General features: G+C 40.1%; 1 protein-coding gene across 1 annotated transcript; it reads left to right on the top strand.

The window, feature by feature from the left end:
• The first annotated feature begins 3,346 nt into the window (after nucleotides 1-3,346).
• LOC148150565 (putative G protein-coupled receptor 139) lies at nucleotides 3,347-27,646 on the top strand. Its single transcript, XM_087975831.1, has 4 exons — nucleotides 3,347-3,419; nucleotides 8,135-9,036; nucleotides 13,837-13,929; nucleotides 27,554-27,646. The coding sequence occupies exons 1-4, from the start codon at nucleotides 3,347-3,349 to the stop codon at nucleotides 27,644-27,646; spliced, it is 1,161 nt and encodes a 386-aa protein (XP_087831957.1).
• The last annotated feature ends 291 nt before the right edge of the window (nucleotides 27,647-27,937 follow it).

The raw sequence follows: 27,937 nt of genomic DNA, 5'->3' as shown, positions 1-27,937 counted from the left end.
TGGGATATCTACTCTACACCTGCTCAAAACAACTAGCAAAGTTTGGTCCAGGCTACTTCTTGAAATGTTTTGAGGGGGCCTGGCCAGGTGCATAACATATTTCAGTCCATGAGAGAGTGTTTTGGAATCTCCCATAAGCAGTAATTGCTTCATACAACGGAGAAGGTTAAAGCTCATGGAGAAACCAGGCATTTGTTGCAGCGAGCTGTAGGTGAAAAACTGGAGCTGTCTCTGTGAGTAAGGACTAGAGTGTAGATTCAGAGACAAGGGGAACATGAGCCCAGCACAGAAGGATGATCGGTCAATGACAGGAGTAATCATTGAGACAGTCCATGACAGAAAGGTTCTAGGCTGGATTGGTATAAGTTAAAAACAAAACACTGTGTTATTTGATGACCCACTGTGTGATTCAGATCTGAATGGAGTTGCTGTGATATCCACAGGATCTGTCCTGGATGGATTTTCTATGTGATGTGCACTGTGGTGTGTTCAATCGCATCACATTATCCATGTGTTCAGATTCTGAAGTGTTACGTTTGTTCAAAACAATGGGATCTTGTGACTTTATTCTCTCAGCAAATGTATTGTTTACCTTACAAATAAAGGTTATTGGTCCCTGAAATAAAGAAGGAACTGAGGATGCTGGATACTGACCCTGAGCTTCCAGTTGTGTGCCAATTCAACCCATCACTGTGTTCCCTGGCCAGCATATCTCTTTCAGATTTACTTTCGTATTCCAGTGAAGCTCAACACAAACTCGGAGAAGGATCTATCATTCTTCACTTTGGGAGCTAGCAGCCTCTCTGAACTAACATCGAGTTGAATGACTTTAATGTCTGATTCCATTCTGCTATGGTTTTGCACACCCCACAGCGGTTTCTATTATGACATGGACTCCTTTTAGCACAGGCAGCCATTCTCACATGCTCCTAGGACCTTTATAACATTGCATGCATTCAGCACAATGAATCCATTTTCTCACTCTTGGATCTTATTACAACTTATTCAGCTTTTCTTCTACCCTGGCCTGATATCCATTATCTCCTTGTTTACCTCCCCTGTTCATATTTCTCTCTCTCCCTGACCTCTGTCTCCACATATCCGCTCACCTCTACCCTTCACCTCCTCCTCCACTTCCATTTCAGCATACATACCACATTTTCCAAGCTGCTAGCAGTTCTGCTGATATGTCACTGGTTTCAAAATGTTAACTCAGTTTCCTTCCTACACATGCTGCCAGACCTGCTGAGTCTCACCAGCAATTTCTGTTTCTGTTATTGGCCCCTAATCAGATAGTAATATAACTTGGTGATCTCTTCCAGGGGAACATAATGTTGGTGGGCAGCTCTGGCATCACATCTGAATTGTTTCACATGTAACAAATTATATCTACACACATGCATAAATATTGATTGTAGACATACCTTACTTCCTAAAATTAAAGAATCCCTTCTCCTTGATATAACAACATTGTGGTCACCAATGAAGTTCCAGTTCTCATGACTTAACAGATTGATAAGCTTAAAAGTTAGTCTTAATTCAGACAAATATCAATAGGCTAGAGAAAACAGATCAGTTTGCATTGGTCAAGAGGAGAAAGGGAATAATAGATGAATTACATTATTTGTTGTGTTTGCTTTCACAGTTCACACACCCACAAACATCTTTGCATCCACAGCCAGGACGACAGGAGTCAGAACTTGTGTGGCTTGGTTTGCGGTAGAAGCTTAGTCACCTGCTGTGAGTGAATCTCCAACTGTACTGTGCTGGCCATAGCTTCCAATCTCATGTGAATCATAGAGTCATAGAATCATCAAGTTATCCAGCGTGGAAACAAACCCTTCAGTCCAACCAATCTGTGCCAACCAAGTTTCCCAAACTAAACTACTCCCACCTGCCTGCGCTTGGCCCATAAACCTCCTAACATTTCTTATGCATGTGCTTATCCAAATTTTTTTTTAAGCATTGTAACTGTTTCCATATCCAAAACTTCCTCTAGAAGTTCATTTCACACACAAAGCACACACTGTGTAAAAACCTGCCCATTGTGTCTTTTAAAAATGTTTCTCTCACCTTCAATATATCCCCTTAGTCTTGAAGTCCCCCACATGAGCGAAAAAAATCCTTCTGTTTACCTTATCTAAACCCGTCATAAATTTATAAACTTCTGTAAGGTCATCTTTCAGCCTCCTACATGCAACTAAAAAGTCTCCCAGGCAATCCAGCCTCTTTTTAGAACTCAAATCTTGCATTCTAGGTAACACCCTGGTAAATCTCTTCTGATCCTCCCCAGCTGAATTATCTCCTTTCTATAACAAGGGGATCAGATATACACCGAGTACTCCAGAAGAGACCTCACCAATGTCCTGTACAAAACATTGCAACTGCTATACTCAAAGGCCTGAGTAAAATTTCTAGTTACATTCATTTTAGTTTAAAATGCTAGTCTTGGACGCACTATTCTTTCTCTCAAACTAATGTAAAATTCAATTATACACTGCGCCTCTAGGTTGTCTCACCTCTGAAGTCCATAATTAATCCTAATTCGTCATACAATAAAATGTCTGGTTTACCCTGTTCTTTGATTGAATCTGGAATGTGTAAGTACAATTAGCTCCATCATACATGTGTAATTCTAGTGTAAATGCAAAATACCATTAGTTTTGGAGGAACATGGTAAATTTTCATGTTACTTTAGGATAGCATTAACAGCAGAAGTAATATGGTCCGCTCTCGTATCAATGGCAGATATCATGAGCTCTGGAGTAACAGAGTTAGCTCTTGTGTCAAGGTAGATTGCCACTAGTACCAGAGTTACACAGTCTCGCCAATTCAAGATTCAACTTGTACTGGAGTAAACAATTAATATTACTGCCAAAATAAGGTATAACTAGTACAGCAGTAACATAGTGAACTCTAGCGAAAATATCTGATAGCACGTATACTGGTGGAATGTGCTCACGTTTGGTAGTAGAGGAATGGCACATTGTAGATGAGTGAACAGCAGAGTCAGGATGACAGCTTTTGGGGGATCTGTCTCCAGCAATCCTTTATCAATAGAGACAGTGCCGGCACAACACTGATATTTCAATCTATATTTGTGAAACATTGTTTCATTGTAGGTTGTTCTGTCAAAATGCTCCATTGCATTTTCAGGACTTTTTCTTCTGAAATGTTCGACAAACAAAAATAAATGAGTTTATTTGTTAAATCACTGTAGCTAATGTTACTAATGATGTAATCTGTCTAACTCACTGTAGGGTTGATGTGTGAATAAATAGAGAATTCCCTGCTCATGTATCCGCCATGCACCAGTCACACACTTTCATCTTGGACACGATTCAGAATGGAGCAACCTCCAATTATTCTGCTTGTGAAAGAGAGTTACTACCCGATTCTCTCAGCTATTGGTGTTCCTGGTGAGTTAGTATAATCTGCTTGTTGTGAATTAGTACAAATGCTCCCCCTGATCTACCTGCTTGTTCAATAATGTGACTGTGTTACATCTTTGATAGTTGTTGGAACCAACTCACGAACCTTTTGCTCTTACTTTCCTTGGTTCTTTAATCCGAGACTTGAAATAATGTTAAAGTTTGTGTGTAAGAATTTTTGTTCAGTACAATCAATGCGAAGATCTTTGGACAATTCTGTTATTTAGTGCCAACATAGGGATTAGATTAGATTCCCTACAGTGTGGAAACAGGCCCTTCGGCCCAACAAGTCCACACCGACCCTCTGAAGAGCAACCCACCCAGACCCATTCCCCTCTGACTAATGCACATAACACTATGAGCAATTTAGCATGGCCAATTCACCTAACCTGCACATCTTTGGATTGTGGGAGGAAACCGGAGCACCCGGAGGAAACCCACGCAGACACGGGGAGGATGTGCAAACTCCACACAGACAGTTGCCCAAGGTGGGAATTAAACCCAGGTCCCTGGCATTGTGAGGCAACAGTGCTAACCACTGAGCCACCGTGCCGCCCTAAATGTAATGCAATACATGTAATACGATGTGTGGGTGATTTTCCCACATAATGACGTCTGTTATGATACAGAGATTGACCCCTTCTTCTAACTAAACTAAGCCACCCAGGGATGAGCACCCCACCTTGTAATCTGTTAAAATGTGTGAATGAAAAAAGTTCCCTGATTTTCACTGGATAAATAGAGAGTAACAATTTATTTATTTAACCATAACAATCAACACTAACAGAACTAATAACAATCCAAACGTTCCCCTAACTAACCACTATCCATGACCACAATTCTATTAATATGCAGTTCCAATAACACTTTAATGATAACAATAAACTAGCACTTAATCTCTTAAAGTCCACATGGATGGTCTTCTCTTCTTCCTGCAGCCTTCCTTCTGCTTCTTTCCAAATCTGCTGTTTTCTCCTGAGTCTTCCTCTTACTTTATACTTGAGTATTTTAGGTTATCAAATGTCTTGGTACCTCTTAAATAGATAATGCCTCCTTAGAGATTTCTTTGAGAGCTTTCCATGATAGATGGGCAGTTAGTTGTGATCAGTTTTCAAAATTAGATTAGATTACTTACAGTGTGGAAACAGGCCCTTCGGCCCAACAAGTCCACACCGACCCGCCGAAGCGTAACCCACCCATTCCCGTACATTTACCCCTTTACCTAACACTACGGGCAATTTAGCATGGCCAATTCACATCTTTGGACTGTGGGAGGAAACCGGAGCACCCGGAGGAAACCCACACAGACACGGAGAGAATGTGCAAACTCCACACAGTCAGTCGCCTGAGTCGGGAATTGAACCCGGGTCTCTGGCGCTGTGAGGCAGCAGTGCTAACCACTGTGCCACCATGCCGTCCACTTTTTTTTTTTCTTATTTTTTCTTTTTTCTCTAAAGCATATCACTCCACCCCTCCACAAATCCACTCCTCCACCCGTCCGTATAGATTTGGTTTGGGAAGATTAGATTAGATTAGATTACTTTTTTTTTAGCAAAAATGCAAAAATGTCCTTCTTTGTATACTCCATTACTCCAGCCATCTCATTGGTCCGAAGTTGTCAATGCAATCAAATTTAAATTCTTTTTTTTGGTGTCTGGGGCATATTTAAATTAATTGATTTAATTTCAAATCTGGTTATCTTACTTTCAAAAAAAGCCCAACCCAAACTAATGTTAATAACCCTACTGCTAATTGTTACATACTATCAATTCTCAGTATCTCTGTAACTCTGATTGCTAGTCACAGACACGTGTTGTCAAAATCTCTCAGCTCAAAAAAGCACTCTCTCTATCTTAAAGGGACTGTATATGCTTTTGACTTCATAACACTTCAAAAATAATTTTATCTCACATCGTTGCATTGATATTTTGCATGGAAGCAAGTAAAATACTCGCAAACTGTATCTCCATATAAAAAGTCATTGCGTCATACAGCACAAAAACAGACATTTTGGACTAACCAATTCATATCAAACATAATCCCAAACTCTACTAGCCCCACCTGACTGCTTTTGGCCCATATTGCCAAACTTTGCCAATTTATGTACTTATCCAAATGTCTTTTGAGTGTAGGAATTGTGCCCATAACCACCACTTCAGGACGTTCATTCCACACGTGACCCACCCTCTGTGTGTAAAATTTGTCCCACAAGTCTTTTTAAAATCTCTCTCTTCTCACCTTAAAAATGTACCCCAGTCTTGAAATCCCCCATGAAAGACACCATACTGCTGATCTTGCACTTCAACACCACTTCCCCCCATCCCTTCCCTACATCTCTGGATTGTCTGAGAAACCAGATATCTGTCTCTCTCAGCCAGTGATAGAACATCCATAATCTTGTATATACAAACTTCCATAGATTGTGAAATCCTTTACTGAAGAATATTTCCATCTACTTCATAAATCATTGCTGCCATATTTGAGACTGTGTAGATGTATTTTAGATTGCCCAATCAGTGGGAATACCTTTCAGGCTTGATCATTAAAGCCCCTTCAGAATCATGAGTGTTTCATGAGTCTTCTAAATTTCTGGGATATGGACCAAATTTACTCGGCCTTTCCAGTATTCACAGCAATTCACTTTGGTTCACTTTCTGTGTTGCTTGTACACTTGCACGCATGTTTCTTCAAAACATTGCAAGCTTCATGCCTCTTAAACAAGTACTCAGAATTTCCATTGTTTTGATTAAGGTCAATAATGTCAAACTTCCCCACTTAATATTCCAACTGTCATGTCATTGTCTACTCAATTAACTTGTCTTGGTCTCTGTGCTGCTTCTCTGACTTCTCCTTGCAGCTTACATTCCCACACAGTTTTATATTGTCAACAGACTTACATACATTACTCTGTGTCTTTTTATTGTATTCTATAAACCACAGAGGCCAACGCACTGACAGTTGTAGCACTCAACTTGTCATGGTCTGCCAATCTAAAAATGTTCCATTTATTCTTACTTTCCCTTCCTGGGTTGGGGAAATTTGAATTCAATAAATATCTGGAACTAATAAAAAAGGCAAATGTAATTGTGACCTTCTGCAAATCCAATTCTGTCTCCATGTTAAAATATTACCCTTGACTCAGTAAGTGCTAATATTCCTTCCTCATGGTTCTCCAGCTGATATTAATTTGTTTAATGTCCTTACTCTTAATAGGAAATAGGTTATTCCTTATTTTTGATATGAGACATTTATAGTAAAAATAGATACAAAATGTTTATTCAATATCTCTGCCATTTGCTCATATTCATAATAATTTGGGTTTTTTAACTAAGGGACTAACATATAGTTGAACTATTGTCTTTTATTTGGTATTCCTTTGATAGCCATGAACATCTGTTATTATATTCATGACCAGTCTACTCTCATATTCTATTTTTTCCATTGTTGTCAATTTTGATGCCCTCTGCTGGATTCTAAAAGATTCCCAATTCTCCATTGTGTTTTAATTCATTGCAAAATTAAGATCACCTCATGCTAAGCTTACTGGAAGTGATGGTGTACTGGCAATATCATTAGAATAGAAACTTAAAACCTCAGCCTGCTGTTTTGGGGGCATGGGTCTTTACCACACCATGGCAGGTGGGAGATTTGAATTCAATAAATGCCTGAAATTTTAAAAAGCTAACCAAAAAGTGGTCATGACCAATGTCATACCTTTTATTTAAAAAAAATCGATTTCACCATTCACCCTTAGAAAAGGAAATCTTCCATCAGTGTGTAATCTGGCCTACATTTGATGCAATACCCACAACAAAATGGTGAGTTTTGAAATGTTTTCTGATCAATTAAAATTGAGAATAATTGCTGCCTAGTTAGAAATACCCATATCTAATGAATGAATGAAATATCTGTCCTGTCCTGTCTGAGTTTTTGATTTTCAGTGGAATGTATTCTTATTGTTAAAAATCACACAACACCAGGTTATAGTCCAACAGGTTTAGTTGGAAGCACACGAGCTTTCGGAGCGACGCTCCTTCATCAGGTGATAGTGGAGGGCTCAATCGTAACAGAATTTATGACAAAAATTTACAGTGTGATGTAACTGAAATTATACATTGAAAAATTGAGTCTCTGTTAAGCCTTTCATCTGTTAGAATAGTTTCACTTCTTTCATGTGTAAATCACAAAATGTTTTTTTTTAAAGTTCCATTCTTGAGTTAGCTGTTAACAATGGTGATAGCTAGACAATATGTTGACTAGCTATCACCATTGTTAACAGCTAACCCGAGAATGCAACTTTTAAAAAAAATGGTTTTGTGATTTACACATGAAAGAAGTGAAACTAGCATTGTATTCTAACAGATGAAAGGCTTAACAGACAATCAATTTTTCAATGTATAATTTCAGTTACATCACACTGCAAATTTTTGCCATAAATTCTGTGTTACGATTGAGCCCTCCACTATCACCTGATGAAGGAGCGTCGCTCCGAAAGCTAGTGTGCTTCCAATTAAACCTATTGGACTATAACCTGGTGTTGTGTGATATTTAACTTTGTACACCCCAGTCTAACACCGGCATCTCCAAATCATGTATTCTTATTGAACATTTTGAATTGATTTTTTAACTATTTCTTATTGTTTGTTTCCAACAATATTTTGTATCTAGTGATACTTATAATATCTCCCTTCTCTTTCTTACAGTGAACCTAATAACAATTGTAATTCTCGTCCAAGGCAAGTGTGGTCTTTCCAAGTGTATCTCTTTCTACATGGTAGCCATGGCAACAGCAAATCTACTGGTCTTGACCAACAATATAATGATATATTATATTCTGAGTTATCATTTTCCACATTCATTCCTGTCTCACACTCCTGTGTGCACTTTCATTTTGTACATGGCCATTGTCAGCCTTGATTTGACTGTTTGGTTCACTGTCTCTTTCACATTTGACCGTTTTATAATTATCTGCCACCAGCGGTTGAAAGCAAAATACTGCACCAAGAGAACAGCATCAATTGTTATAACAATGTTCTCTATCCTGATTTTTATTAAAAATATTCCTCTTTGGTTTGCGTATGAACCTGAACGCTTAATTCGCAAAATGCAATGGGGCTGTCGGGGAAGTTTGACTTTTTTCTCCTCAACTGTTGGTGTAATGTCCGTCTGGTTTCACAGCATTTGGCGGGTTTGGCTTCCATTCACCTCAATCATTTTGTTAAATTCTTTGACAGTGAGATGTGTTCTCGTGGCCACAAGAGCCCGTAGAGCTCTCCGGGGTCACACACATGAGAATGAGAGAGATTCAGAGATGGAGAACCGAAGGAAATCCATCATTTTACTCTTCACGATATCAGGCAGTTTTATATTGTTGTGGCTGACAACAAATGTGAGCTTTGTAACGACTAAACTAACAAACACGACTTACTATCGAGGAGACCGTACATCCCCTGCGTACATTGCCACGGAGTCTGGAGCGATGATAAAATTTTTGGATTCCTGCACAAACACATGTATTTATGCAGCTACTCAGAGGAATTTCAGGGAAGAGTTTAAGAAGGCTCTGAAATTTCCCTGGACATTGACTGATAGATTGTTGAAAAATGTACAATGTCAACCTAGATCTTTATTCAGAGACTAGAATTCTGTTTCAGCTCCTACTTTGCTGAGGCTGAACATTCATCCTCTGGCCATTTTAAGTTGGCTTCTGTAACAAACCAGAAATGTGTGATTATATTTGATCTTTATTTGTGGATTTCTAAGTGTTAACTTTCTTAGTAGTAACAATAACTTAGCTTATGATTCATGGAATTCTAATCAGATATGTCAATTTGTGATTTCCAAGCTCTATGTTTCTTCTTAGAATGCATTCTGATGTTAGAGAATATCCAATGTCATTGAGGGACTTGCTTCCCTGTACCAAAAATATTTTGGAACAAATGTATGGGTGTACTGGAGCATCATTTTAAAGTATACCAGGTGAATTGGAACAGTATGCATTATTGATAAATCTTACTGGTTCCCATCCTCGCAATCCTCCAGACCACAGAGAATGATCTGAAGTTAAAGGGAAACTGACCCTATTTTTACTGAACTAGGCAACTTTGGTGTCTTTTTCATGAATATGTAGATTGCACATCCAGCGGAGGTCACACTCATATCTTTTGGCTTTTGCCTCTGTAAAAGAAACTCTGGTTATGATGCAGTTGTTCCTTTGGCAAATAATGATCCCATTCCCTGGAGCTGTTGTCAATATTTTCCAAACAAGGTTAAGTTGCCTTTGTCTTTTTTTCTAAACTACTGAAACTGTTAAAGGAATTAAGTGCCAGAAGATTGTTTTTTTGTATCATCTTGAAAGTCTTAAAGCTCTCACAGATGCTTTATTATTTTTGTTTTCATTATTTCATCAATTTTGTTTTGGAGTTGTAAACTAGTAAGTGTGAACTAAAATTGACTTGTGCCTCGGGGTGGGCAGCAGTTTATGTTGAAAGGAAAGCAAGCAAACAACTTTACCCTATTTGTGAAGACAGACCCAGACGTTAACTGCCTTTGGTTCCTGAGTTAACATAATCTTTGCTTTATTTTAGGGAGTGGTCAGATTGCAAATTGTGTTTTGGATTGGTTTTTCTGTAAAAGAAGGAATGCAGCTGTAGATGCTACAGCATGAAGGTTTGAAAGTTCCTTGTTTAACCTCCCAGGAGCATCTCTTGGAAGTTCAGTGATTAGAAACCTAACTTATAGGTACCACTGCCTTTATTTGAGCAAACTGACCCTGGTTGACACCTTCAGAAAATGAACCAAGAAAGCATCATCTTTGCCTGTGGAACAATGCTTCATGAAAACCACTTCAGTAATCTGGCCAGTTTTATTTTATTCTTATCTATATCCCTTCACAGTGTTTCTTTGTCTGTCTGTGTTTTGTGTGAATGGGGTTGAAAACAAAGGATGCATTGTTTAAAAATGTATTCTATTCCCTAGAGCTGTTGTTGGCATGTCCGAAACAAGAGTAAGTTGCCTTTCTCTTATATATTCTCTAACATAGACAGATTGGATGACTTTATTATTTAATTTTACTCTCTAACTTTACGATATGGTGATTACATTTCTAAGACTTCTTTTTAAGCCACAGACCTGTTGTTAAGAATTGATCATTCGCAGAGTCTTGGGTTACTCAAAAAAGTCTGGTTAGGAACCATTGTAGTCAATGTTGAGGATCTTTGAAGATTTTAATTTTACTGTGTTGTAAATGCAGGGGTAGAAAGGCTGCTTTGGTTCGGCTCTCTGTCTCCATGTCATACAATCGTGGAGGAGCTCATTGAAAGGTTTTCAATGAGACATAAAGGATAGCCCAGAGATAACTGAGAAGCAGTTCCAGGGTCACAGGTTAGTTGGACAGCAAGAGGGGCAGACTACTTCTTTGCAGCATAGATTTTTAGCTGACCTGCAGGGAAGAAGTCAAGAGCGCTTGGCTAATCCTGTGAAGTCAGGCCTCAGGAAGATTCTCGAGGAGCTGATAAAGTGGGAAGGGGATTGTGTTAGTAGGAAGCTGTGTGGGGGGAGGTGGTATTGCTCAGAAGATGTCTGAGAACATTAACGTTTTAGCACAATGAGAGTGAGGGCTTTGAAAATTCCCATAGCAGTAATTGCTTCATACAACGGAGAAGGTTAGAATTGAGGGAAAAAAACAGGCATTTGGTGCAGCCATTTGTAGGTGAAAAGCTGGAGCTGTCCCTGTGAGTAAGGACTGGAGTGCAGATTCAGAGACAAGGGGAATGTGAACCCAGGACAGAAGGATGATCGGTCAATGACAGGAGCATTCACTGGGACAGTCCATGACAGAAGGGATTTTGAGAGCAGGTTTCAAGGCTAGATCGGCAAAAGTTAAAAATGAAGAAAAAGCTGTGATGACTTTTGAAGTTTAATGATATTTCATGACCCATCACGCGATTCACATTTGAGGGAGTTGCTGAGATATCTATGGGATCTGTCCTGGAAGCATTTTTCTCTGCGATGTGCGCTGTGGTGTGTTCAATGGCAGGATATTACCCATTGTAAAGTGTTATGATTGTTCAAAACAATGGAATCTTGTGGCTTTATCCTCTCAGCAAGTCCACTGTTTATTTTACAAATAAAGGTTACTGGTCCCTAAAATAAAACAAAAACTGAGGATGCTGGATATTGACCCTGAACTTCCAGTTGCCTTCTCCTTCAGTACACCACCGTGTTCCCTGGCCAGTAATTATATCTTGGGCTTGCTGTCATATTCTAGTGAAGCTCAGCACAAGTTCGGGGAACAATCTATCATTCTTCACTTTGGGAGCCTGCAGCCTCTCAGAATTAACATCGGGTTGAATGACTTTATTGTCTGATTCCATCTTCCATGGATTTTTCCCACCTCACAGCCAGGCCTGTTATGACAAGGGCTATTTTGAGCACAGACACCAATTCTAATATACTCCTGGCCCATTATTTTCTCACTCTTAGCTCTTATTATCACTTATACAGCTTGTCTTCTCCCCTGTCCTGCCAACCAATATCTCCTTGTTTACCTACCCTGTTCCCATTTCTCTTTCTCTGAGCTCTGTCTCCATATCCCCTCACCTTAACTCTTCACCTTTCACCCACTTCAGCATAAGTACTTTTTCCAAGCTGCTAACAATTCTGATGAAGTGCCACTGGTCTTGAAATGTTCGCTTTGCTTTCTTCCTACACATGCTGCCAGACCTGCTGACTTTCTCCAGCAATTTCTGTTTTTGTCATTGGTCCTTAATCACATTGTAATATAACTTGGTGATCTCTTCCTGGGTAACATAATGTTGGTGGTCAGCTCTGGCAAAACATGTCAATTGCTTCACATGTAACAAATTATATCTACATACATGAATAAACATCGATTGTAGACAAACCTTATTTTCTAAAATTAAAATCCCTTCTCTTTCACAAAACAACATTACAGTCATCAATGAAATTTACGTTCTCATGACTTAACAGATTGTTAAACTTAAAAGTTAATCTTAATTCAGAGAAATACCAATTAACAAGGGAAAACAGAATGGTTTTTACCATTTAGGAGGGGAAAAAAAAGAATAGATGAATTATGTCACTTGTTGTGTTTGCTTTCACGGTTTATGCATCTATAAACTCCTTTGCATTCTGGTATCCACAGCCAGGATGACAGGAATCAAACTTGTTTGGTTTGTATTGTAATGGAAGCTTGGATACTGGAGAAAGTGAGGACTGCAGATGCTGGAGATCAGAGTCGAGATTGTGGTGCTGGAAAAGCACAGCAGACAGGCAGCATTCGAGGAGCTGGAGAATCAACATTTTGAAGGGCTTATGTCTGAAACTCAATTCTCCTACTCCTTGGATGTTGCCTGACCTGCTGTGCTTTTCCAGCACCACACACTTGAAACTTAGACACCAGCCATGGTTGAGTCCCCAAGCGTACTGAGCTGGCCATAACTTCCAATTTAGCAAGAGTCATAGAGTCATAGGATCATAGAGTGATCCAGCACGGAAATAAACCTTTCTGAGTAACTAGTCCTTGTCAACCAAATTTCCCAAACTAAATATGTTCCACCTGCCTGCGCTTGGTCCACACCCCATCAAACATTTCTTCTTCATGTACTTATCCAAATGTCTTTTAACATTGTAATTTTACCCATATCCACCATTTCATCTGGAAGTTCATTCCACGCTTAAATCACACACTGTGTAAAAACATTCCCCCCCATATCTTTTTAAAATCTTTCTCCTCTCACCTTAAAAATACACTCCCTCCTCTTTAAGTCTTCCAGCCTGGGGGAAGGAGACCTGCTGTTTATATTATCAATACCCGTCATGAATTTATAAACTTCGACAAGGTCACCTCTCAAACTCTTGCACTACACCACAAAATTTCCCAGCATATCCAGCCTCTCCTTATAACTTGAACCTTGTATTCCTGGAAACATCCTAGTAAATCTCTTCAGATCCTTCTCCAGCTGAATAACCTCCTTCCTATAATAAGGCAACCAGAACTGGACACTGTACTCCAGAAGAGGCCTCATCAATGTCTTGTCCAACCTCAAACATAACATTCCAACTCCTATGCTTAAGGTGTGATTATGATCTCTCATTATACTCATTTTAGTTTAAAATGCTAGTCTTTGATCCACTATTCTCTCTCTCAAATTAATGTAAAATTTAATATTATGATGACCACTGCTGCTTTAGGTTGCCCCTCCTACAAATTCATTAATTGATCCTAATTTGTCATACACTAATATTTTTGGTTTATCCTGTTCTTTCATTGAATCCAGAATGTATCAGTAAAATGTGTTCCGTAATAACACGAGTAATTCTAGTTTTAATGTAAGTTACCATGAGTACTGGAGTAACAAGATCAACTCTCATGTCACTTTAGGGTAGCATCAGCACTGGATGTAACATGATCAGCTCCAGTAACAATGCGGGATATCACGAGCGCTCGAGCATTGCAGTTAACCCTTGTGTCAAGGTAGGTTGCCACTAGTACTAGAGTAACATGGTCATGCCAATTCAAGATACAACTTGTGCTGGAGTAACACAGTTGTTGTTACTGCCAAAGTAATGTATAACTAGTAGTGCAGTAGTGTAGTGAACTCAAGTGAAAATATTTGATACCACTAATACTGGTAGAATATGCTCACTTATGGTAGAGAAGGAATAGGACATTACAGATGAGTGAATAGCAGAGTCAGGATGACAGCTATTGGGGGATCAGTCTCCAGCAATCCTACATGAATGGAGACAGTACCACCACAATATTGACAGATTCCAATCTACATTTGTGCAAAGTTGTTTCATTGTAGGTTGTTCTGTCAAATTGTTTCATAGTATTTTCAACACATTTTCTTCTGAAATGTTAGACAAACAAAAAAAGGATTTGAGTTTGTTTGTTAAATCACAATAGGGAATATCACTGATAATGCTGCCTGTCTGACTCACTGGAGGTTTGATGTGTGAATAAATGGAGAATTCCCTGCCCAGGTATCAGCCATGTACTAGTCACACACTTTCAGCTTGGATAATATTCAGAATTGAGCAACCTCCAATTAATCTGCTTGTGAAAGAGAGTTGCTACCCAACTCTCTCAGTTGCTTGTGTCCCCGGTGAATTGCTGTAATCTCCTTGTTATGTATCAGGATAAATATTCTCCCTGATCTACCTGTTTATTTAATAATGTGATATGTTTTCTGTGGGATTGTGTCATACCTTTGATAGTTGTTGGAACCAACTCATTAACCTCTTGTTCTTGTGTTCCTCGTTTCTTCAATCTGGTAATCTTATAGATTCTATAATGTGCAAGGTTGTGTGCAAGGATTTTAGTTTAGTTCACTGAATGTTTGCTGTTTTGGACCATCCTGTCATTTAGTGACAACATTGGGCTGTAATATAAATGTGTGGGGAGATTTCCCACATGATGGCTTCAATAATATATTTGTCTCACAATACTGTGTTGACTTTTGCATGGAATCAGTACAACATTCACAAAGGATGTCTCCATATTTGTTTATATTAGATTTGCATGAACACAAGAGATAGGAGCAGGAATACATGTTACTGCCCTTTGATTCTGCTATCGAGTCCCTAATCAGATTGCAATATAATATGGTGATCTCTTTCTGGGTCACACCATGCTGGTGGTCAGCTCTGGCATAACGTGAAGTGCTTTACCTGTAACAAATTATATCTACACACATGAATAAAATTGATGACAGGCAAACCTTCCATTTTAAAATTAAAGAATTCCTTCGACTTCACAAAATAACATTGGGTGCACCAATGAAATTTCAGCCCCCGTGACTTAACAGGTTGTTAAACTTTAAAGTTAAACTCAATTCAGAGAAATAACAATCAATGAGAGAAACAGAACAGTTTGTACTGTTAGAGAAGGAAAAGAATAGATGAATTTCACTCTGTTTAGATTACTTACAGTGTGGAAACAGGCCCTTCATCCCAACAAGCCCACACCCATTCTCCTACATTTACCCCTTCACCTAACACTACAGGCACTCTAGCATGGCCAATTTACCTTACCCAAACAGGAGGAAACTGGAGCACCCAGAGAAAACCCACGCAGACATGGGAGGAATGAGCAAATTCCACATAGTCAGTCACCTGAGGCGCTGAGGACCAGGTCTCTCGCGCTGTGAGGCCACAGTGCTAACCACTGTGCTACCATGCCGCCACATTGTGAATACAGGGGTAGAATGCTTGGTTTGTTTTGGCTCTCTGTCCCCATGCCATGCGATAATGGAGGGCCCATTGCAAGATTTTTAATTGGTCACTAAGGGCAGTTCAGAGGTCATTGAGAAGCAGTTCCAGTTTCGCAGTTTAGTTGGAAAGGAAGAGGGAGAGACTTCATCTTTGGAGTGTAGATTGTTAGCTATCCTGCAGGGAAGATGTCAAGAGCATTTAGCTAATCCTGTGATTTCAGGCCTCTGGAGGAGTCTCGAGGAGCTGATACATGTGGGAAGGGGAGTTTCTAGATTGTGTTGGTGGGAAGCTGTGTGAGGGAGGTGGTATTGCTCAGAAGAAGCCTGAGAACATTAACATTTCAGCACACTGAGAGAGGGACATTGAAAAATCCCATAAGCAGTAATCGCTTCATGCAATGGAGAAGGTTAGAACTGAGGGTGAAAGCAGGCATTTGATGCAGTAAGCTGCAGGTGAAAAGCTGGAGCTGTCCCTGAGAGTAAGGACTTGAGTGTAGATTCAGAGACAAGGGGAACATGAACCCAGGACAAAAGGATGATCGGTCAATGACAGGAGCAGTCGCTGAGACTGTCAATGACAGAAAGGCTCTTGAGAGCACACTTCAAGGCTGGATTGACAAAAGTGAAAAACAAAACACTGTGATTCTTTGTGAAGTTTAATGATATTCAATGATCCACCATGTCATTCATATCTGAGTGGAATTTCTAAGGTGTCCATGGGATTTGTCCTGTAAACATTTTCTCTGTGATGTGCTCTGTGGTGTGTTCAATAACAGCATATTATCCTTGTGTTCCACATGTTAATTCCAAATGGACTGTAGAATGCATTAGTGTTCACCTTGTGAAGAATACCCTGAAGCCTTATTCATTGTAGCCAGTGACTTCAACCAGGCCAACATCAAAGGGATGCTACATTAACATCAACACCTCTCCTGTCCAACCATGGGCTGAATATCCTTGAGGAGAAAGTGAGGTCTGCAGATGCTGGAGATCAAAGTTGAAACTTTATTGCTGGAACAGCACAGCAGGTCAGGCAGCATCCAGGGAACAGGAGATTCGATGTTTCGGGCACAGGCCCTGTGTCGAATCTCCTGTTCCCTGGATGCTGCCTGACCTGCTGTGCTGTTCCAGCAATAAAGTTTCAACGCTGAATATCCTTGACATTGCTACACAAGCATCAAAAATGTCTAATGCTCCAAAACCCATCCACACTTTGGAAAATCTGATCACAGCAATGTGTTCCTCCTCCCAGCTTACATGCAGAAGGTAAAATGTATGGACCCAGTACAAAAAGCAGGACAGTGCTGGTCTGAGGCTGTGAAAACAGCTCTGTGCGATTGCTTTGAATTGGTGGACTGCTCCATTTTCAAATAACTCAGTGGCCAATCTAGATCAGTATGCCATCACTGTCATGTACTTCATTAGCAAGTGTGTAGAGGACTATGTGCCAAAGAAGGCAATCCATATTGAATTGAATTTGCTTTATTGTCACAATTAATCAAGTGAGTACAGTGAAAAGTTTATAATTTGCCAATTTCAGTGCTATTTTGGAACAAAGATACCTTGGTTAGAATTAAAATTCCTACAGTATGGAAACAGGCCCTTCAGCCCAACAAGTCCACATCGACCCTCTGAATAGTATCCCACCCAGACCCATTGTCCTAACCTATTACTCCACATTTCCCCTGATTAATGCACCTAAACTATATATTCCTGTACAAATTCTTCAGTTATAAATCTTAGACAATAGAGAAATAAAATGTCCAGCATTGCAGAAATGAAAGGTTAGAACAACAATCTTCGAACCCAGACATGCTGACACATAGCCTCCAGTCTGCAATGGGCCTTGGCTCCAGACCCTGCCTGGCTTCACCTTGACATTCATCAGGCTGGGAGATCACTCTGGAGACATTTTTAACTGGGAGAAGATACGGAGGCCATGCCAGGCTACGTACCAACCCGGAGGACTACCACGCCAGGCAGAGTGGATGACATGCCATGTTGGGAGATGCCATGGTGGGTCACTATGTCAGGCTGGAGGACCACTATGCCTATCCAGAATGACCCCTTGTTGTGTTTGTGGTAAGGCCAGGAGTTGTCAGAAGCTGGGAGTCACAGGCCAGGAGTTGTCAGAGGTCTGAGATGTTACAGCTGGGAGTTGGTAGACACTGTGAGACAAGAGGCAAAAAGAACACAAATGGGGGAAATTATGTTCCCCATCCAGAAACCATCAATGAACCAGGAAATCCATTGCCTATTGAAGACCAGGTATGCAATGTTCAAGTCAGACGACCCTGACCTTCACAGGAGATTCAGAGACGACCTCCATAAGACCATTAGAGATGACAAGAGGCAATACCAAAGTTAGAGATCCAAGCTAACCACACAGAGACCTGCCAACTGTGGCAAGGCACGCACGAAATAATGAGCTACAAAGTGAAGCAGAACAGAATAGTGCACAAATTCACATCCCTCCCTGAGGAGTTCAATGCATTTTACACTTGGTTCGAACGGAAGGTCAGTGAAACTGTGTCACCTGCCCTGACAGCCCCTGATTGAACTGTTCCCTCAGTCACCTCTGCAGGTGTCAGATCGGCCTTCTTGAGAGTGAAACAATAGAAAGCGACGGGCCAGATGGAGTCCCCGACCATGTACACAGATCCTGCCTGGACCAGCTGGTGGAGGTATTCACTGACATCTTTAACCTGTCCTTACCACAATCTGAAGTCCCCACCTGCTTCAAGAAGACCACCATCATCCTGGTACCAAAGAGAACACACGCAACATGCCTCAATGACTAAAGCCCAGTGACTATGTCCTCCATAATTATGAAGTACTTTGAGAAGTTAGTCATGGCCCACATTAACTCTGGCCTCCCAGCCTGCCTTGATCCCTTGCAATTTGCCTACTGGCACAACAGGTCCACAGCAGACATCATCTCCCTAACCATACGTTCATCCCTGAAACATCTGGATAGAAGGAGACTTACATCAGGCTTCTACTTATTGACTACAGCTCCACACTCAACACTATAATCCCAACCAAACTAACTCCAGACTCCGAGACCTAGGTCTCTGCTCTGCCCCCTGCAACTGGATCAGCCTTCTGACTCACAGACCGCAACCAGTGAGGATGTGCAACAGCACCTCCTCCACGACAACCTTCAACACTGACATCCCGCAAGGCTGTGTACTCAGCCCCTTGTACTCTCATGACTGTGTGGCCAAGTTTTATTTGAACTCCATCCACAAGTTCGCTGGTGACACCATCTTTGTAGGCTGGATATCCAACAATGACGAAACAGATTACAGGAAAGAGATAGAGTGCTTGGTGGCATGATATAAAGGTAACAACCTCTCTCAACATCAGCAAAACTAAAGAGTTGCTCATTGACTTCAGGAGGCACATTGGAGAGCATGTCCATATTGACATCAATGGAACTGAGGTGGAGATGGTTGAGAGTGTCAACTTCCGAGGAGTGACGATCACCAACAATCTGTCCTGGACCCAATCACATTGATGCAATGAGCAAGAAGGCACAATACCTCCTCCTCTGGAAATTCAGCATATCCATAAGGACTCTCACCAACTTTTGTAGATACACCATAGAAAGCATTCTATCTGCATGCATCACAGCTTGGTATGGCAACTGCTCTGCCCAGGACCGTTCAAAACTACAGATAGTTGTGAAGACAAACTGGTGCATCACACAAACCAACCTTCCATCCATCGACTCTATCGACACTTATCGCTGCCTCAGAAATACAGCCAATATCATCAAAGACCCCTCTCATACAGATTATAATCTATTCAAACCTCTTCCATCAGGCAGAAGCTTAAACACACATACCAAAAGGTTCAAGAAGAGCTTCTTCCTGGCTGTTATTAGAATTCTGAAAGGTCCTCTCAAATATCAAAAGTAATGTTGATCTTGCTTTTTTTGCACCTTTTTTGCATCCATCACTTTGTATTCCTCACACATATCCGCTCACCTCTCCCCTTCACCTCCTCCTCCAGTTGAGCTTCAGCATAAGTGATGAAGTGTCACTGGACTTGAAATGTTGCGTTGGCTTTCTTCCTCCACATGTGGCAGACATGCTGAGTCTCTCCAGCACTTCCTGTTTTTGTTATTGATCCCCAATCATATTATAATACAACATGGTGTTCTCTTGCTGGGTAACATTGTGTTGGTGGTGAGCTCTGGCATAATATGTAAATTGCTTCACATGTAACAAAGTATACCTATGCACATGACAATGTATTGGTTATAGACAAACCTCACTTTCTAAATTTAAAGAATCCCTTCTTAAGAAGATGCTTTTGCAGCCAATAATGATATTCCAGTTCTCAGTATTTATCTGTTGTTTAAATTAAAAGTTAGTTTAGTTTCAGAGAAATACCAACTGACAAGAGAAAACAGATCAATTTATACAGTTCAGGATGGAAAAAGAAAGGAGAGACGAATTTAAATGTTGTAATTGTACTTACATCCATCACTTATTCTGGAAATTCATTCCAGACATAAAGCACTTTCTGTGTTAAAATATTGTTACTCACGTCTTTTTTAAATCTTTCTCCTCTCACCTAAAAAATATGCCCTCCAGTCTTAAAATTCCCCCAACCTAGGGAAAAGATGCCTGCCATTCACTATACTTATACCACTGATAATTTGATAAAGTTCAAGAAGGTCACTCCTCAGCTACCCAAATTCTCTCAGTTATTGGTGTCCCTGGTGAGTTGCTGTCATCCACTTGTTGTGAATCAGGATAAGTATTCTCCCTGTTCTACCTCCTTGTTCAATAATGTGATGCATTTCCCAATGTAATTGTGTTACATCGTTGATAGTTATTGGAACCAACTCATGAACCTCTTGCTCATGTTTTCCACATTTCTCAATCTGATAATCTTGCAGATGTTATAATGTTCAAGTTTGTGTGCGAGGGTTTTAGTTTAGTTCAGTGAATGCTAGGATTGTTGGATAATCCTGTCATTTTGTGCCAACCTTGGGCTGTAAGATGAAGGTGTTTGTAGATTTTCGACATGATGGCTTCAATAATAATGTTTCTCACATTGCTATGTTGGTACTTGCATCAAATCAGGTAAAATGCTCTCAATCTGTGTCTCCATAAATATTTAAATTAGATTAATAGCAACACAAGAGATAGGAGCAGAAATATACCATACTGCCCTTTGAGCCTGTTCAGTCATTCAAAATTATCATGACTGATCTTTGGCTTCAGCTTCACTTTCCCACCCATCCCCACAATCTCTGGACTGACTGAGAACATCCACAATGCTGTAGAATAAAAACATCCATCAGTTATCAATCCTTTAATGAGGATATGTTTCAGCTGTTTCCTAAATTATTGCCCCTGTATCTGAGATTGTGTTCATATATTCTAGATTGCTGAGTCAGTGGGAATACCTCTCTATGTCTATCTATCAAGCCCCTTCAGAGTCTTGAACATTTCCTGAGACAACCTCCTCATTTGTCTAAACTTTGGGGGAAGTCATTCAAATTGACTTGGCCTTTGCAATTTTTAAAATATTTCACTTTTACTAACTGCCTTTATTTCTTGTAAAAGTGCACACAGGTCCCTCTGAAAAGTTACAAGTTTCATGACTTTGAAGCAAATCTGCAGAGTTTATATTCTTCTAATGAAAGTGACTAATGTGAAATGTCCCCGCTAAATTCTTCAACTACCACGCTGTTGTGTACTGAATTAACTTGTTTCAGTCACTATGCAGGTTCTCTGAGTTCTCCTTGCAGCTTACATTGTCACCCAGTTTTGAGTTGTCATCAGACCCAGTTGCATTAATTTTTGACTCCATTTAATGTAGTCTGCAAATCACTGAGGCCAATGCATTGATTCCTGTAGCACTCCACTTATGCTGGTCTGCAAATATTCTTCATTTTGCATATTTTCCCTTTCTGTACATGTCCAATTCTATATCCATGTTAAAGTATTATCCTTGATTCATGAAATCCTATTTTTATTTCCTTAACGTTCTCCAGCTGATATTAATTTGTCTAATATCCTTGCACTTAATTGGCCCTAGGTTACCTTAGTTTTGGTATGAAACATTGATTTGCATAGATGAATAAAAAATGTTTGTTCAACATCCCTCCACATCGTAACAATTTGTACTGTGATTTGTAGTGAGAGAGTAACATTTGGTTTAGCTACTCTCTTTCTTTTGGTAAGCCTTGGAAGGCCATGAACATCTGTTATTATATTCTATTTTTTGATTTTTTGTCAACTTTTGGTAATCTCTGCTGGATTCTAAAAGATTCTCAATCCTCCATTGTGCTTTAATTCATTGCAACATCAACATAACCTCATGATACACTTAACGGAGGTGATGGTATACTGGCAAAATTATTAGATTAGAAATCCAAAACCTTAGCTGCTGTTCTGCAGACACGGGTATCAATCCCATCATCAAAGCTGGGGAAATTTGAATTCATTAAATATCTGGATAAAACAATCTAACCTAATGCTGATGATGCAAGCAATGTTGTTTTTCTATTTAAAAAATCCTGACTATTTTACAAATCTCCCTTAGAAAAGGAAATGCTCCGTCATTATCAGGTCTGAACTACATTTGACTCCACAACCACAGTAAAATGGTGAGCTCCGATATGCTCTCTGGTCAATATGAAATGGAGAACACTTGCTGGCCTAGTGAGAAATACCCACATCTAATGAATGAATAAAATCACTGTCCTTAGCTTACTGGGTTTCTGAATTTCAATGGAACGTATTCCTGTTGAACATTGTGAATTGATTCTTTAAATGCTTAATGTTGTCTTTTGCAAAAATATATTTTAGATCGTGGTGCTTCTACTCACTCCTTTTCTTTTGTCACAGTGAACCTGATAACAATTGTAATTCTCTCATGAGAAAAGTGTGGTCTTTCCAAGTGTATCTCTCTCTATACGGTGGCCATGGCAACTACAAATCTAATGGTTTTGATCATCAATATAATAGTGTGTTTTATTTTCAGTTATCAGTTTCCACATTTATTCCTGTCTCAGACTCCTGTGTGTACTTTCATTTTGTACATGACTTGTCAGTCTTGATTTGATCATTTGGTTCACTGTCTCTTTCACATTTGACCGTTTTATAATTATCTATCACCAGAGGTTCAAAGCAAAACACTGCACTAAGAGAACAACTTCCATCATTATTACAATGTTCTCTATCCTGATCTTTACAAAGAATATTACCATTCATATTTGCGTATGACCATGAGCATGTAATTAACAAAATGCGATGGGTCTATCAGGGAAATTTTGCCTTACTTTCCTCAACTTTTGGTGTGGCTTTCATCTGGTTTAACAGCATCTGCCGTGTTTGGCTCCCATTTACCTTCATCATTTTGTTAAATTCTTTGACAGTGAGATGTGTTGTCATGGCCACAAGAACCTGCAGAGCTCTCCGGGGTCACACACATGATGAGAGAGATTCAGAAATGGAGAACCGAAAGATATCCATCGTTTTACTCTTCACAATATCAGACAGTTTTATATTGTTGTGGCTGACAGCAAATGTGAGCTTTGTAATGACAAGACTAACAAACATAAATTACTATTGAGGAGACCGTACATCTCCTGTGTATATCGCCACTGAGTCTAGAGCAGTGATAAAATACTTGAATTCCTGCACAAACACGTGTATTTATGCAGCTACCCAGAGGAATTTCAGGGAAGAGTTTAAGAAGGTTCTGAAATTTCCCTGGGCACTGATTGAAAGATCATTGAAAAATGAACAACATCAACCTGGACCTTGTTTGAGAGACTAGAATTCCATTTCACCTACTTTGCTGAGGCTGAACTTTCCTCTTTTGGCTATTTTAAGTTGGCAATTCTCAGGCTTGTGATTAACTGATTATTTACTGATTTCTAAGTGATCACTGACTTAGTAGTAATAACTGAGTGTTTGACCCTTGGAATTCTAATGAGATGCGTCAAAGTGTGGTTTTCATTTGTCTTCAGCTTTGTCTTTTCGAAGCTGCACGTTTCTTCTTGAATGCTCTCTGAGTCACAGAACATCCCAAGTCCTTGAGGAATCTGCTTTCCAGAGGGAACAAGCAGCAAAAGGAATACTGGAGATAGTTGGGAATAAATGTACAGTGTATACTGGGACACCATTTTAAAATATACCAGATGAATTGGAGCTTATTTATAAGCCTTACTGGTTCCGGTCCTCTGAGCCCTACATTTTTTCATTAACAATACTCCAGACCAGACAGAATGATCTGACATGATAAGGAAACTAATCCAGTTGTGACACAATCATGCATGAAGATGTAATTTGCATATCTGGATGAGGTCACACTTATAACTTTCGGCATTTGCCTCCGGAGAAGAAACTGTAGTTATTGCTGAGGCAAGTACTTATCTATTTCCTTGACATTTTATTGTTGGTAATTTCCAAACAAGACTAAGCTGACATTCTCAAAGACTGAAACTGTTAAAGGAACTGATTTCCAGAAGTTTGACTTTGTGTGTTATCTTGAAAATGCTAGCGCCCTCTAACAGAGACGAGCTCGATGACTTTGCTATTTACACTTGCTTTCCTGACATCACAGTATAGTGAATGATTAGGTCAGATTTGGAGGTGCCGGTGTTGGACTGGGGTGTACAAAGTTAAAAATCACACAACACCAGGTTATAGTCCAACAGGTTTAATTGGAAGCACACTAGCTTTCGGAGCGACGCTCCTTCATCAGGTGATATTGGAGGGCTCAATCGTAATACAGAATTTATAGCAAAAATTTACAGTGTGATGTAACTGAAATTATACATTGAAAAATTGATTGTCTATTAAGCCTTTCATCTGTTAGAATACAATGATAGTTTCACTTCTTTCATGTGTAAATCACAAAACTTTTTTTTTAAAAGTTGCATTCTCGGGTTAGCTGTTAAAAATGGTGATAGCTAGACAATATGTTGAAGGTGTTGGCCCCCTGTGTTCTCTGTCTATGCCATAATGTTTCGATTGATTCTAATCTAAAAAGTGAGATAATAGAGTTTTACATAAATTCATGCAGTTTTTGAGCTCAGAGCTCTGAGCCACTGAACCACCATGCTGCCCTAAAGTGGTAAGGGAAGTTTCTGGATTGTGTTGGTGGGAAACTGTGTGAAGAAGGTGGTATTGCTCAGATTAATCCTCAGAGCATTTCAGCCCCCTGAGAGCTGGGGCATTGAAAAATCCCATAAGTAGTAATTGTTTCATACAACTGAGAAAGTCAGGAACCAGGTATTTGATGCAGCGAGCTGCAGGTGAAAAGCTGGAGCTGTCCCTGTGAGTAAGGATTGGAGTGTAGATTCAGAGACAAGGGAAACGTGAACCCAGGACTGAAGGATGATCAGTCAATGAAAGGGGCGGTTAGTTGTGACTGTCGATGACAGAAAGGCTCTTAAAAAAAACAGTGCGAATCATTGTGAAGTTTAGTGATATTTGATGATCCACCTTGTTGTCCGCAATTAAGTGGAGTTGCTGTGATATCCATGGGATCTGTCCTGGAAGCATTTACTATGTGATGTGCGTTGTGATGTGTTCAATCATAGGATATTATCCACGTGTACCACATTTCAATTTGGGATGTTAGGAACACGTTGTACATGGACTGTAGACTGCATTCATGCTCATGTTGTAGAGTGAACTGCTACATTTGCTCAAGACCATGGAATATTGTGACTTTATTCTCTTAGTAAATGCAGTGTTCACTTTACAAGTAAAGTTTACTGCTCCATAAAATGAAACAAAGAACTAAGGATGCTGGATATTGACCCTGTGCTTCTAGTTTCTTGTCACTTAAACACACCACCCTGTTCCCTGGCCAGCACTTTTATCTCAGGCTGAGTTTAGTATTCCAGTGAAGCTCAGCACATGCTTGGAGATCAATCTCTAAATATTCACTTTACCACCTCACAGCCTCTCAGATGTAATGTCGAATTCATATCTTTACTGTCTGATTCCCTCCTTCCATGATTCTTTTCCTAGCCCACAGCTGGTCCTATTATGAAACGGGCTGTTGTTAGCACAGCCACCAATCCCACACACTCCAAGGCGCATTATTTTTTTGTGTGCTTTCAGTGCAGCTAACCCATTTTCTCACTGTTAGCTCTTGTTATTATTTATTCAGGTTGCCTTCTGCCCTGGTCTACCATGCATGATCTCCTTATTTACCTTCCCTGTTTGTATTTCTCTCTCCCTGAGCTCTGTCTCCACATTTACACTCACCTCTCCCCTTCACTTCCTCTCCCAGATCAGCTTCAGTATAAAAACCACTTTTTCCAAACTACTGACAGTTTTGATGAAGTGGCACTAGACTTGAAATGTTATCTCGACTTTCTTCCGATGTAATCTACCAGAGCTGCTAAGTTTTATCAGCAATTTCTGTTTTTGTTACTGGTCCCTAATCAGATTGAAATATAACTTGGTGATCTCTTCCTGGGTAACATCATGTTGGTGGGCAGCTCAGGCGTAATATGTGAATTGCTTCACATGTAACACATTATATCTACACACATGAATAAACATTAATTTCAGGAAAATGTTACTTCCTAAAAGTAAAGAATCCCTTCTCGTTTATGTAGCAAAAAGATTGATGAGGGCAGAGTGGTAGGTGTGATCTATATGGACTTCAGTAAGGCGTTTGAAAGGTTCCCCATGGGAAACTGGTGAGCATGGTTTGATCTCTTAGAATACAGTGAGAACTCACCATTTCGATACAGAACTGGCTGAAAGGTAGAAGACAGATGGTGGTGGTGGAGGGTTGTTTTTCAGACTGGAGGCCTGTGACCAGTGGAGTGCCACAAGGGTCGGTGCTGGATGCATTTTTGTTTCATTTATATAAATGATTTGGATGTGAGCATAAGAGGTAGAGTTAGTAAGTTTGCAGTTTATGCCAAAATTGGAGGTGTGGTGGACAGCGAAGAAGGTTACTTCAGATTACAACAGGATTTGATCGGATGGGCCAATCGGCTGAGAAGTGGCAGATGGGGTTTAATTCAGATAAATATGAGGTGCTGCATTTTGGGAAAGCAAATCTTAGCAGGACTTATACACTTAATGATAAGGTCCGAGGGAGTGTTGCTGAACAAAGAGACCTTGGAGTGCAGGTTCATAGCTCCTTGAAAGTGGAGTCACAGGTAGATAGGATAGTGAAGAATGCGTTTGGTATGCTTTCCTTTATTGGTCAGAGAATTGAGTGCAGGAGTTGAGAGATTGCAACTGTACAGGACATTGGTTAGGCCACTGTTGGAATATTGCATGCAATTCTGGTCTCCTTCCTATCGGAAAGATGTTGTGAAACTTGAAAGGGTTCAGAAAAGATTTACAAGGATGTTGCCAGGGTTGGCGGGTCTGAGCTACAGAGAGAGGCTGAACAGGCTGGGGCTGTTTTCCCTGGAGCGTCAGAGGCTGAGGAGGTTTACAAAATTATGAGGGGCATGGATAGGGTAAATAGGCAAAGTCTTTTCCCTGGGTTCGGGGAGTCTAGAACTAGAGGTCATAGTTTTAGGGTGAGAGGGGAAAGGTATAAAAGATACCTAAGGGCAACATTTTCACACAGAGAGTGGTACGTGTATGGAATGAGCTGCCAGAGGAAGTGGTGGAGGCTGATACAATTGCAACATTTAAGAGGCATTTGGATGGGTATATGAATAGGAAGGGTTTGGAGGGATATGGTCCAGGTGCTAGCAGGTGGGACTAGATTGGGATGGGATATCTGGTCAGCATGGACGGGTTGGACTGAAGGTTCTGTTTCTGTGCTGTACATCTCTGTGACTCTAAGACAGAACTGCTTGCAGTGTTAATGAGGGGAAAAGAATGAATTGATGAATTATGTCACTTGTGTTTTCTTTCACAGTTCATGCAGCTACAAACAGCATTGCACTTTGCTGTCCACAGCGAGGATGACAGGAGTCAGAACCTGTGTAGTTTGAATTGCAATGGAAGCTGAGACTGTAGCTGCGCTGAGCTGGCCATATCTTCCAATCTCGCAAGAATCATAGAGTCATAGAATCAAAGAGTCACACAACACGGAAACAGATCCTTTGGGTACAACCAGTCCCAAACTGAACATGTTCCACCTGTCTGGGTTTGACACACATCCCTCCAAACATTTCTTATTCATGTACTTATCTAAACATCTTTTAAAAGCTTTAACTGTACCCACATCTGCCACGCCCTCTGGATGTTCATTCCACACACAAATCTATTTTAGACAGACTAAACTTCCTCTGTCTATAAT

This window comes from Chiloscyllium plagiosum, unplaced genomic scaffold (genome assembly GCF_037043375.1).
Source record: "Chiloscyllium plagiosum isolate Xiang-an unplaced genomic scaffold, Cpla_swu_hap1 HiC_scaffold_3, whole genome shotgun sequence".
In the NCBI taxonomy this organism is placed as follows: Eukaryota; Metazoa; Chordata; class Chondrichthyes; order Orectolobiformes; family Hemiscylliidae; genus Chiloscyllium; species Chiloscyllium plagiosum.
The sequence above is the reverse complement of the archived record's forward strand: the minus strand, read 5'-3'. Positions and strand labels throughout refer to the sequence as shown.

Coding starts and splice junctions, on each gene's coding strand:
- LOC148150565 (XM_087975831.1), top strand. CDS start 3,347: ATGGAGCAACCTCCAATTATTCTGCTTGTGAAAGAGAGTTACTACCCG. Junction 9,037..13,836: donor CTGATAGATTGTTGAAAAAT/GTACAATGTCAA, acceptor ATGTCACTTTAG/GGTAGCATCAGCACTGGATG. Junction 13,930..27,553: donor CAGTTAACCCTTGTGTCAAG/GTAGGTTGCCAC, acceptor TTTCTTTCACAG/TTCATGCAGCTACAAACAGC.